This window comes from Bos taurus, chromosome 18, assembly GCF_002263795.3.
Source record: "Bos taurus isolate L1 Dominette 01449 registration number 42190680 breed Hereford chromosome 18, ARS-UCD2.0, whole genome shotgun sequence".
Taxonomy (NCBI): Eukaryota; Metazoa; Chordata; class Mammalia; order Artiodactyla; family Bovidae; genus Bos; species Bos taurus.
The window spans coordinates 14247287-14257849 of record NC_037345.1 but is presented as its reverse complement, the minus strand read 5'-3'; the positions used below and the strand labels follow the sequence as shown (position 1 = coordinate 14257849).

General features: G+C 56.0%; 1 protein-coding gene across 4 annotated transcripts in view; it reads right to left on the bottom strand.

Moving 5' to 3' along the window:
* Positions 1 to 9412: 9412 nt before the first annotated feature.
* The window catches only part of ACSF3 (acyl-CoA synthetase family member 3), a 44424-nt gene continuing 43273 nt past the window's right edge, over positions 9413 to 10563 (bottom strand). For 3 of the 4 annotated variants that reach the window (XM_005218509.5, XM_010814445.4, XM_010814444.4), the window contains one exon: positions 9413 to 9737. In XM_005218509.5, the coding sequence (XP_005218566.1) occupies positions 9590 to 9737 (148 nt within the window). In that variant the 3' untranslated portion in view covers positions 9413 to 9589. 4 annotated transcript variants of the gene reach the window in all.

The following is a 10563-nucleotide window of genomic DNA, read 5'->3' as shown; positions in this document are numbered from 1 at the left end:
ATCCTGTGCGGGAGCTGGTCTCCGCGGCAGAAGCAGGCATGGGGCCTCAGCCCTCCTCTCTAGATTGAGCAGGTGCAGCACCATCTGTGCCTGTAGCCTGCTTGGAAGGAGGCCAGGCTGCCGGGGTGGGGCGGGGGCTCTGGCAGTGACTGTATCCCTGGCACTCAGGGCTCCAAGGTGGGGGTGGAGGGCGGGAGTCCCTTCCATCTGCAGGCTCCGAGGCCCTGATGCTGAATAGTTCCTGGAGGCCACCGTCCTGCCTCTGAGGTCAGGGACCCAAACCCGGATGAAGGAGGAGCCCTCTGAATGCTTTTGGGTTTCTGCCCCCATAGGTGAGGTAGAAGGGGGTAAGGGGGGCCCTGAGTGCCCAAGTCCCCTGATTACCCTCAGGCACCCTCTCCTCTCTCTAGTCCATCCCTGCTCTGTGCCATCTATCTGCTCAACAGCCTCGGGATGGGGGCTCCAGGGGGAGGGTGAGCTGGATCTGGTCTGGGGGTGGGGTGGCCCAAGAGATGCAGAAGCCTGGGCCCAGTCCAGCTCTGGCCCTTGTACAGGAAGTTCTCTCCGCTGACTGCTTGTGTCTGAGCCTCGAGGGCCTATCCAGCACTGGTCCACCCCAGGGTGCCAGGGCTAGTTGGCCTTTTTCCCAGTGGACTCAAGGCTACTGACCCTCTGGGCATCCCCTCCCCTTCCCAACTCTGCAGGCCCCAGGCTGCCAACCCCAGGGTTCAACCCTTCACCACCAGCAGACCCTCCCTGGGGTCCTGTGTCAATGGGGTGGGGGGCCTGAGGTGTGGGTGCCCTCACCCAGCTCCCAGGGGTCTGGATCCCCTTCCCCGGGGTGGTCTCCCCTGATTTTGGTGGGGCTTGGGCACCTGTGAACTGGGTGGAGGGCAGAGGCTCCACTAGGGGGAGCCTTGGGGGAGGGAGTAGGTGTAGGGGGTGTGGGAGGTGGGGGTCAAACCTTGGGAGGTTCATCCACCTGTTCAGGGATTTGCAGCTTTCTCTTGATAAAAGAGAGGCACTGAGGCTTTCAGCAGGGAAGTGAAGCTCCTATAACTTTAAAAAATAATGTAGTTATATCAATAATAACATAATGATAGTGTAACAAGGATTATTATTATGTGTAAAAGAATAAAACAGTGAGGTTATAAAGTTGTTTCAGCTGCTAAGTTTACAGTAACTTTCTGGCAATGTAGTCGGGTGTGTAACTGGGCCGCACGGCTGGTGTTCAGTGGGCATTTGCTTGTTGGGCTCCCTGGGATAACTTCATGCTCCCACCCTTGGCCCAGTCTGCCCAGGGCTCCATGGTGCACATGCCCATTCTGCAAGAGAGGGTCAGCTAGGGTCGTGTGGCAAGGGGACAGATGGCTGCACAGAGCGGTTGCCCCCCACCCACCCAGGGTTCAGGCTCTGTGTCCAGAATGGGGACACAGGGGGGAGGGAGAATGCCTGGGGGCTCAGGAGAATTGGACAGAAAGGAGGTGACCTGGACACCAGGCACTGACCTGGGTGAGGACAGGTTCCTCGTGGACAAGAACGGAGTGCCTGTGGTCATCCAGGTGGAGGTGCCCAGGGGCAGCTGTTGGCAACAACTGTCAAGGGCAGTGCTGCTCCAGGGGGCCAGGCACTGACCTCACCTCACAGTGGCTGGACCCTCTGGGACCCCACTTTACCAGGCAAGGAGCCAGAGGCCAAAGTGGCACAGCCAATCCTGGTGGGGTCTGGGAAGGACCCCAGGCAACAGGCAGCAAGGCCCTCGCCCCTTCCAAGTTCAAGCCTGGTCTGGAGGCTGGGTGGAGGCAGACACTCCCTCCCCTCTTCCTCCTTCCCTGTCTCTCCCTTCCCAACCCTCCCACCGTGCGGTTTCCAGGCCCCTTCCAGGCTCTGGGGCATCAGCTCTCCAAGGCTGCCCTCCCTGGGAAGTCAGACACCAACAGATCCCAATATGGTGAGGCAGCATGAGTGTTGCGGGGCTGGTGGGGGATGGGGTGGGGGGGCGGTCTTCATGGAGACAGGCAAACAATGGGGCAGATCTGGGAGGGTCCTGACCCGCTGCCTGAAGAGGGCTTCTTGTCCTTTAAATGGGGCCCAGGGTCAGAGAGGACAGCGGGGTGGGCTGGAGCGTGGGGAGCGCAGGGTGTCACTACCCCGTCCAGACTGTGCGCGCCCCCTGGCGGCCACAGCACAGCCAGGCAGGGCCTCCCAGGACCGCACAGGTATGAGTGTCTGCAGGCAAGTTTGGGGGGGCCTTGCCTATTCTGGAGCCCAGTGACGGCTCCCAAACACACACTGAATGGTCATTCTCAAACTGTTTCTAAAGTATTGGGTGCACAGAAGACTTTGGACAAACAAATGGACAGAGACAGAAGACAGAGCAGGAGCTGGGGGTACTGGCAGCTCCCACTGGCCCTACAGCCCTGAGAAAATGGGAGCCAGGCTAGAGGCCCTGGGGCAGTAGGCTCTGTACCAGCCATCCCCAGGGCTGTCTCTGAGTTTCAAATTACCCCCCGCCCCGGCCGCCCTCCACCCCCCCCTCCCCCCCCCCGCCTCCAGCTTCTGGGACCAGGGTCCTTCCTGCCCAGCTGTCCTGACACAAGGGATGAAGGGTCCCAGCAGGTACTGGAGTAGGAGGGCAGGGATCTCTCCTCTATCTATCCATGCTATGCCCAGAAACACCAGCAGAGGACAGTGTGGCTCCAGGTAAGGTGGAGGCGGTTGTCTGGTCCTCCTTGAAGGGGCCGGCCCTGAGTCTAGGGGGCATGGCCTCTGCCAAGTGGCATCTTCAATGACCGAGCCAGGCTGCCCCACCAGAATCCCAAGCTCCTGAGGCCAGCCTGAGCCTCAGGCCACAGCGAGGACCTGCAAGGTCCAGGGCAGCAGGCCCAGCCACACTGATGCAGTGCAGGACAGGCCAGCGAACAGAGGTCTCTGGGCTCAAATTGTCAGGCTTGAAAGCAATTCGTAAACATAACTGGCACCCCCAGAGGGTGGCTCTCATGGAAAATCCCACTCCAGTAAAAACCTCGACCAAGTGGGCAGGGCCAAGGCACCCCTGCACCCTAAGACTTCAGGCAGGAGTGCACTCCTCTATCCTGCTCACTCAGAGGCCTCAGTGAGCCTATGTCCTGCACACACGTCATGTCACAGCCTCACAAGCCACGCCCTGTGCATGCCATGTGCACCTGGTGCCAGCCTGGGCTGGAGAGGGTCCTCGTCTGGAAGAAACTGGGGGGATGTTGTTGTTTAGTCCCTAAGTCCTGTCCAAATCTGTGGGACCCCATGGACTGCAGCACACCCGGCTTCCATGTCCTCCACTATCTCCCGGAGTTTGCTCAGATTCATGTCCATTGAGTTGGTGATGCCATCTAACCATCTCATTCTCTGTCGCCCCCTTCTTTTGCATTCAATCTTTCCTAGCAATCAGGGTCTTTTCCAACGAGTGGGCTCTTTGCATCAGGTGATCAAAGTATTGGAGCTTCAGCATCAGTCCTTACAATGAATATTCAGGGTTGATTTCCTTTAGGATTGACTGGTTTTCTCTCCTTGCAGTCCAGGGACTCTCAAGAGTCTTCTCCAGCACCACTATTTGAAAGCATCAGTTCTTTAGCGCTCAGCCTTCTTTGCAGTCCACTGTCACATCCATACATGACTGCTGGAAAAACCATATGGAAAAACCATTGACTATATGGACCTTTGTTGGCCAAGTGATGTATCTGCTTTTTAATATGCAGTCTAGGTTTGTCAAAGTTTTTCTTCCAATGAGCAAGCATCTTTTGATTTCGTGGCTGCAGGCACTGTCCACAGTGATTTCAGAGCCCAAGAAAAGAAAATCTGTCACTGCATCCACTTTTTCCCCTTCTATTTGCCATGAAGTAACAGGATCAGATGCTATGACCTTAATTTTTTGAATGTTGGGTTTTAAGCCAGCTTTTTCACTTTCTTTTTGTGCTCCTGGTGGGCATGAAGAAAATGTCAGGCGAAACCCATGGTGCTGCCTGGGGCTCTTGGTTCCAATGTGGAGCTCCTGGGGCCATAGCAGAGGCCTCTCTTCTTGCACCCTCATCAAGAGGCTCTTTAGTTCCTCTTTGATTTCTGCCACAAGAGTGGTATCATCTGCAAATCTGAGGTTGTTGGTATTTCTCCTGGCAATCTTGATTCCAGGTTGTGACTCATCCAGCCCAGCATTTTGTAGGATGTACTCTGCACGTAAGTTAAATAAGCAGGGTGACAATATACAGTCTTGTCATACCCCTTTCCCAATTTTGAACCAGTCTATTGTTCCATGTCTGGTTCTAACTGTTGTTTCTTGACCTGCATACAGGTTTTTCAGGAGGCAGGTAAGGTGGCCTGGTATTCTCATCTCTTTAAGAATTTTCCACAGTTTGTTGTGATCCACACAATGAAGCAGATGTTTTTCTGGAATACCCTTGCTTTCTCTATGATCCAATAATGGGCTCTGGCAAATGAGGCTGCTCAGTGGCTGATCCTTCTGGCCTGGGGAGAGGGGAGGGAAGGTCAGGGGCTGTTCCGGGCGCCTCGGGCACCACAGGCTCCCTGGGCTGCAGGGTACCAGTCCTTTCATCTGCCTCTTGGCTCTTCCCAGGCGTTCCAGAGATGCCACCAGTGCAGCTGCTCCTTGGTAACTTCCCCAATCAGAGCTGGTGAGGGCCAGGAAGAATGGAGGGGTGCTGGCATGGGAGGGGGACATGCGGTGCGCCAGGAGGGACCTCCAGAAGGAACGTGGGGTTCCCGTCTGCCCAGGCAGACTCTCTCCCCCTATCCCCAGCCCGCCCAACTGGGCACCAGCAACACTTTCTCTCAATCAATACCAAGAGGACTAGTGACAAACTTGGGAGCAAAGGATCCCAAACTGCCACGTAAACCACATTAACCGCCATTCAGATTAAATCAGCCACTGTAAGAGGACTCCGCCCCGCCCACCCTGAGGGCGGGGAAGCTCCCCGCCCCGCCCACCCCCAAGGGCGGGAGCTCATTGCCCCGCCCACTCAGCAGGCCGTCCCTCTCCTGGTACCCGCCTGAGAAGGAAGATGCGGGCTGGGTGCGCTTGGGGACCTGGGCCCTTCCTGTCGGCCTTTCTCCTCCAGACACAGGACCCTGGCAGGATGTCCAGGGAGAGACCTGCACTGGTCGGAGCTGTAGGCCCGGGCCCTACTGAGCAACGCCCAGCTAGCAGCCTTCTAGCCTCTACTGGAGAAGAGTCTTACATTCCGGCCACTCTCCTTGGTCCTGAAGTCCCGCTCGCTCCTGAAAGCTAAGAGCCTGTGCGTACCTGGCAGGTATCCCAGCCCCACCTCCGCCCCTTTCCCCACACGTTCTCCATCCCGACTGCTGGGACCAGAACTTCCCAGACTGTCGCTCCCCTCCTGCCAGTCCTCTGGACCTGCCCCCACCCAGGCCCTCAGGGCTCTGTCCTAGGCGTGAGTGAGGCAGACACTTACCGGTGTCCAGGACAAGGAAAACCTTTTTGGCACCAGAGGAGCAGACAGCCCGTCTGTCATTCGAGAGTGAGGAAAAGTAGAGACTTGTAAAAACCCTCAGCCGCGTTCTTGAAACAACTGCAGAGAATTTCTGGTTAAAATGAAATCCCATTAAACCAAGAAGTGGATAAAATTTCAGTAAACTTAATGACTGACTATGGAAAAGTATAGTAATTTTTAAAATTTTTATTTGTCTGTGCTGGGCTTAGTTGCTGCATTGGCTTTTCTCTAGTCACAGGGAGGGGCTACTCTCCGGTTGTGGTGTGCAGACCTCTCACTGCTGTGGCTTCTCCTGTTGTGGAGCACAGGCTCCAGGTGTGCAGCCGCAGTAGCTGCAGTTCTCAGGATCCAGAGCTCAAGCTCAGTAGCTGTGGCACACGGCCTTAGTTGCCTCTAGGTCTGTGCGATCTTCTCAGTCCAGTGATCCAGGGATCAAACCCATGCCCCTGCACTGACAAGTGGACTCTTAACCACTGGACCACCAGGGAAGCCCTGAAGCCTATTAATTTTTGTATCAAAAACAAAACTGAACTGTTATAGAAACCTATTGAGATGGCAGCGGGGCAGGTACTGGCAGGCATCATCCTGGCCATGGGGGAGCCCAGTGCCGCAAAACCGCGAAGAACTTAGACTTTATCAGTTTAGTTGCTCAGTCGTGTCTGACTCTGCAACCCCATGGACTGCAGCACACCAGGCTTCCTGTCCATTATCAACTCTCCAAACTTGTTCAAACTCATGTCCATAGAGTTGGCGACGCCATCCAACCATCTCACCCTCTGTCATCCCCTTCTTCTCCTACCTTCAATCTTTCCCAGCATCAGGGTCTTTTCAAATGAGTCAGTTCTTCTCATGAGATGGCCAAAGTATTGGAGCTTCAGTTTCAGCATCAGTCCTTCCAATGAATATTCAGGACTGATTTCCTTTAGGATGGACTGGTTGGATCTCCTTGTAGTCCAAGGGACTCTCAGTAGTCTTCTCCAACACCATGGTTCAAAAGCATCAATTCTTTGGCACTCAGCTTTCTTTATAGTCCAACTCTCTCATCCATACATGACTACTGGAAAAACCATAGCTTCGACTATCAGACCTTTGTTGGCAAAGTAATGTCTCTGCTTTTTAATATTAGCAAGTATTTAAACATCTTAAGGGTACTCAAAAAACAGAACTTTAGTTTATAATTTCGAAACAAACAAAGAGAAAAAAGTAGAGAAGTTTATTACTACAATGAAAGAGAAGGCAAAACAGCAACCCCACATTCCTAAGGTGGCGGCAGAGAACACAACTAGGGATTGTGGAGATAAATCCAAAGACATCAACAGTAACAATAAATGCACTGCACTTGTTCACTAAAGAAGACACTGGAGTAAAAACATCAGACCTAGTTGCGCTGCTCACAGGACAGTACAGCAGACAGTACAGCTACAGGGGGTGGGGTGTGAAGGAGCCCAGGGACAGAGCAAACGCCAACCCCAGAAGCCGCACAGCAGTACTGAACTCAGACAGTGTGTGACTTAACAGGGAAACTCAAACAGAGATAAAGAGAGACTCCATATGTAATTTGAAATGTGGTGTTGGAGAAGACTCTTGTGAGTCCCTTGGACTGTGGAGATCAAACCAGTCAATCCTAAAGGAAATCAGTCCTGAATATTCATTGGAAGGAATGAAGGGGACAACAGAGGGTGAGATGGTTGGATGGCATCACCGACTGGACGGACATGAGTTTGAGCAAGCTCCGGGAGTAGGTGATAGACAGGGAAGCCTGGCATGCTGCAGTCCATGGGGTCGCAAAGAGTCAGCCACATGACTGAACAACTGAATTGAACTGATATGTAATAATGGGGTATGACCAGGGGCTAAGCACCTACTGCTGAAACACATCAGAAGAGCAGCCTCCTGAAAGGACAGAAGTTGCTGCTGTGAAGGGGGCACAGGAGGTACCAGGAACTCCAAAGCACTGGAGCCCCATGGCCCACATTCTCGGGGTCACGGCAGAGACCAGTGGGGAAATGGTGGACACAGGACATGCCTTCATCACTCACGGGTTAAGAAAGTAAATCAAAGCAGCAGACTTCCCTGGTGGTCCAGTGATTAAAAATCGGCTCGATCCCTGGTTAAAGGAGGATTCCACGTGCTGTGGAGCAACTAAGCCCGGGAGCCCCAACTACTGAGTCTGTGCTCTCAAGCCTGTCCACTGCAATGAGAGAAGCCGCCACCACGGGAAGCCCGCGCACAACTGGAGAGTAGCCCTGGCTCGCTGAAACTAGAGAAAGCCTCACGCAGCAACGAAGACCCAGTGCAGCCAAAAACAAAGCAAATTTTTAAAATTAAGGAAAAATCTCAAAGCAGAAGTGACCCAGAGTTTGGAGCTGGATGGGGAGGGAGGTGCCCAGGAAGGGGTTAGGAGAACAGCCAGGTAAAGACAGTCGGGGCAGGTCCAGTCAGCCACCAGGAAAAGAGACGCTAAAGAAACAGAAAAAATTGGGAGGAGGATGAGCCAACAAAAAGGAGAGCCAACCAGACGCACCAGCAAGACTGGTGAGTGACTTCGTGCCAGGAGGTCTGAAACCTGGATGAAGTAAATAGCTTTATAGAAGATTCAGGTCATGAAATGGAAGTAAGAACTCTGAATAAACCAGTAACCCCTGAAGAGCCCAAATCCACCACCAAAGACAGCCCAGCCCGACCGAGGAGACCACTGGCCCTGGGGGTCTCAGGCCAGCCTCACCCTCCCTCAGAGCCCTAAGTGAGACCCCTGGCCAGTGTGTGGGGAGTCCATCTCCAGGTGTCTGTGGCAGGTTTGGCATGGTGAAGGCAGCTCCTCTCCCTCTAACCTTACAAGAACCTAATTATAGGAGTGACATCACTAGGCAACCGAAACTGACTCCTGATTCACACTTTCCTGAGTGGACACCACGCCTTGTCCAACCTGCCGATGCTTTTTCTGGACAAAAAGAAGTAAGCACTAAAGAACTAAGCACTTAAAGAACGACTAGCTGTTACCCCGCAGCCCCCTCAGCCAGAGTCAGCCAGTGGGATCAGGTGAAGAGCCGGCAACGTGAGAAACAGCGGGACCCAGAGGTCCAGTGCCGCCCAAGAGGACTGGCCACCGGCCAGCGCCCAGCCGGGGAGGCCAGCCTGCTGCATAGGCGGCGACTGTGCATGGCCAGGCCTCTCGCCAGAGGGTGCTGAGGTGGATGTGCCCGGGGCTGGCCTCAGGCAGTCTCGGGCCGTGCACACAGGGTGGAACAGGGCCCCTGGCCCCACATGCTTCCCACCTGGGCCTTGGCTCTGTCCTGGTTCCTGCTCAGCCTCCCCCCGACCCTTGGGCCTCCCAGGGCACCTCTGCCTTTGGCTGGGGAGGGCAGGGGGGCCTGCGGCCGGGCAGCAGGGGCCGGTGGGGGTCTAGGAAGGAGAGAGAGACATCCAGACAAAGACCGGAGCGGGCTGGGGGTGTTGCAGAGGAACAGTACAGGGGAACAGAGGGGTCAAGGGTCAGGGGTGCAGTAGTGGGGCCGTTTGTGGTCAACCTCTGGCTACTGAGCACTCTGGACCCTGAGGATGGTGGGATACAGGCTGCAGCCACAACTGGGAACAAGTGGCCCCAGAGCCCCAGATACTGGCTCCCAGCCCGACCCTGGTCTAGGTGGCCACTCTGGGGCCAAAAGTCAGGCACTCCCTGCCCTCTGGTCGCCTGAGCCACGGCCCTGGCCCTGAAGGCCTAGTGAGCCTCGGCCAGGGTCACAGGGTGACCCCACAGCCACCCACTCTTGTTGTGGGAAACGCCCTCCCCTGGACGCCCAGGGCCGCTGTTCACCCTGCCCTGCAGTGTGCACACACATGCAGACCGCGCCCTCCCCATGCGAGGGCAGGGACCACAGAGACCCAGGCGGGATTGCCGGACAGGCACTGGCTTCTCTGTGAGGCCTTTATTGAGTTTCCAGGGAGACCGGCTTCCCCGAGACACCTCTGGACACACTGGGACCTGGGGGTTAGGGGTGCAGAGCATATGGAACTGTGGGGTGTGGCTACAGCCACAATGCCATTGCAGGGTTTAAGGTGGTTTCATTCTGGCTGCGCGGGAGGCTGGCTCACTGGCTCCCGGCCTCGGGGGCGCCCTTCTCATGCGGGTAAAGCTGCCGGACGAGGTCTCGCTTGTTGACCTTCCCCATCTGGTTCCGCGGGATCTCCTCCACCAGCAGCAGCTCCGAGGGCACAGCGTATGGGGCCAGGACGCCTCTGCAGAGACAAGGGGCCTGAGTGCAGGGGCCGCAGGGATGGTTGGCACCTTTCCCCAGTGGGAGGTTACTGGAGGGGGGTGGTTGGCACCTCGCACACCTCTGGGTGTCCTGACCATGCATGCACACTGGCCAGCACTGCCCCGTCCACACCAGAGCCAAAGCCCACAGAGTGGGAGGGGCCCCGTTGATGAGGCATCCTCCTGTGAATAGCCGCGGTCAGCTCTGAACCCCACGCTGAGGCTGCAGGCACCGCGGCTATCCTGGGCAGAGCTCCCTGCGCCATGGCCGCACATGGGCCCCTTTGTAAGAGACCAGCAGAAGCACAGGTGCTGCCTGGGGCAGGGGGGCAACAGAGGCAGGACGCACAGCCCGAACCCCAACCCATAGTCACCAAAACGGGAACAGAAGTCGCAGGCATGGAGAGGAGCAGTCTAAAAGCCTGTGAGCTCGCCATTTCTGAGAACAGACCCGTTCTCCTCTGGAGAGCATCAGCTCAGCAAGTGGTCTGGGAGGAACTGGTCAGGGCAAAGTGCCGCCTGAGTGGGAACCCTGCAGAGCTGAGCTGTTTGTTCCAGAGCTTCCCTGCAGGGAAATCCCCACTGTTCAGTGCCTTGGGAGCATCGTCCCTGCTTGATACCTGATCCCGCAGAGCTCCATCTGGGCACGGGATTCCTGAACTAACCCCCCGCCCCTGCCCAGGGGGTGTAAGCCTCACATGGGCTTCTGTGACTGGACAGTGTGATGGGCAGGCCATGTCCAGACCCGGGAATGTGGTGTTGCCGCCCAGCCCCAAGCCACGCGCACCCCTAGATTCACAGTGCCTG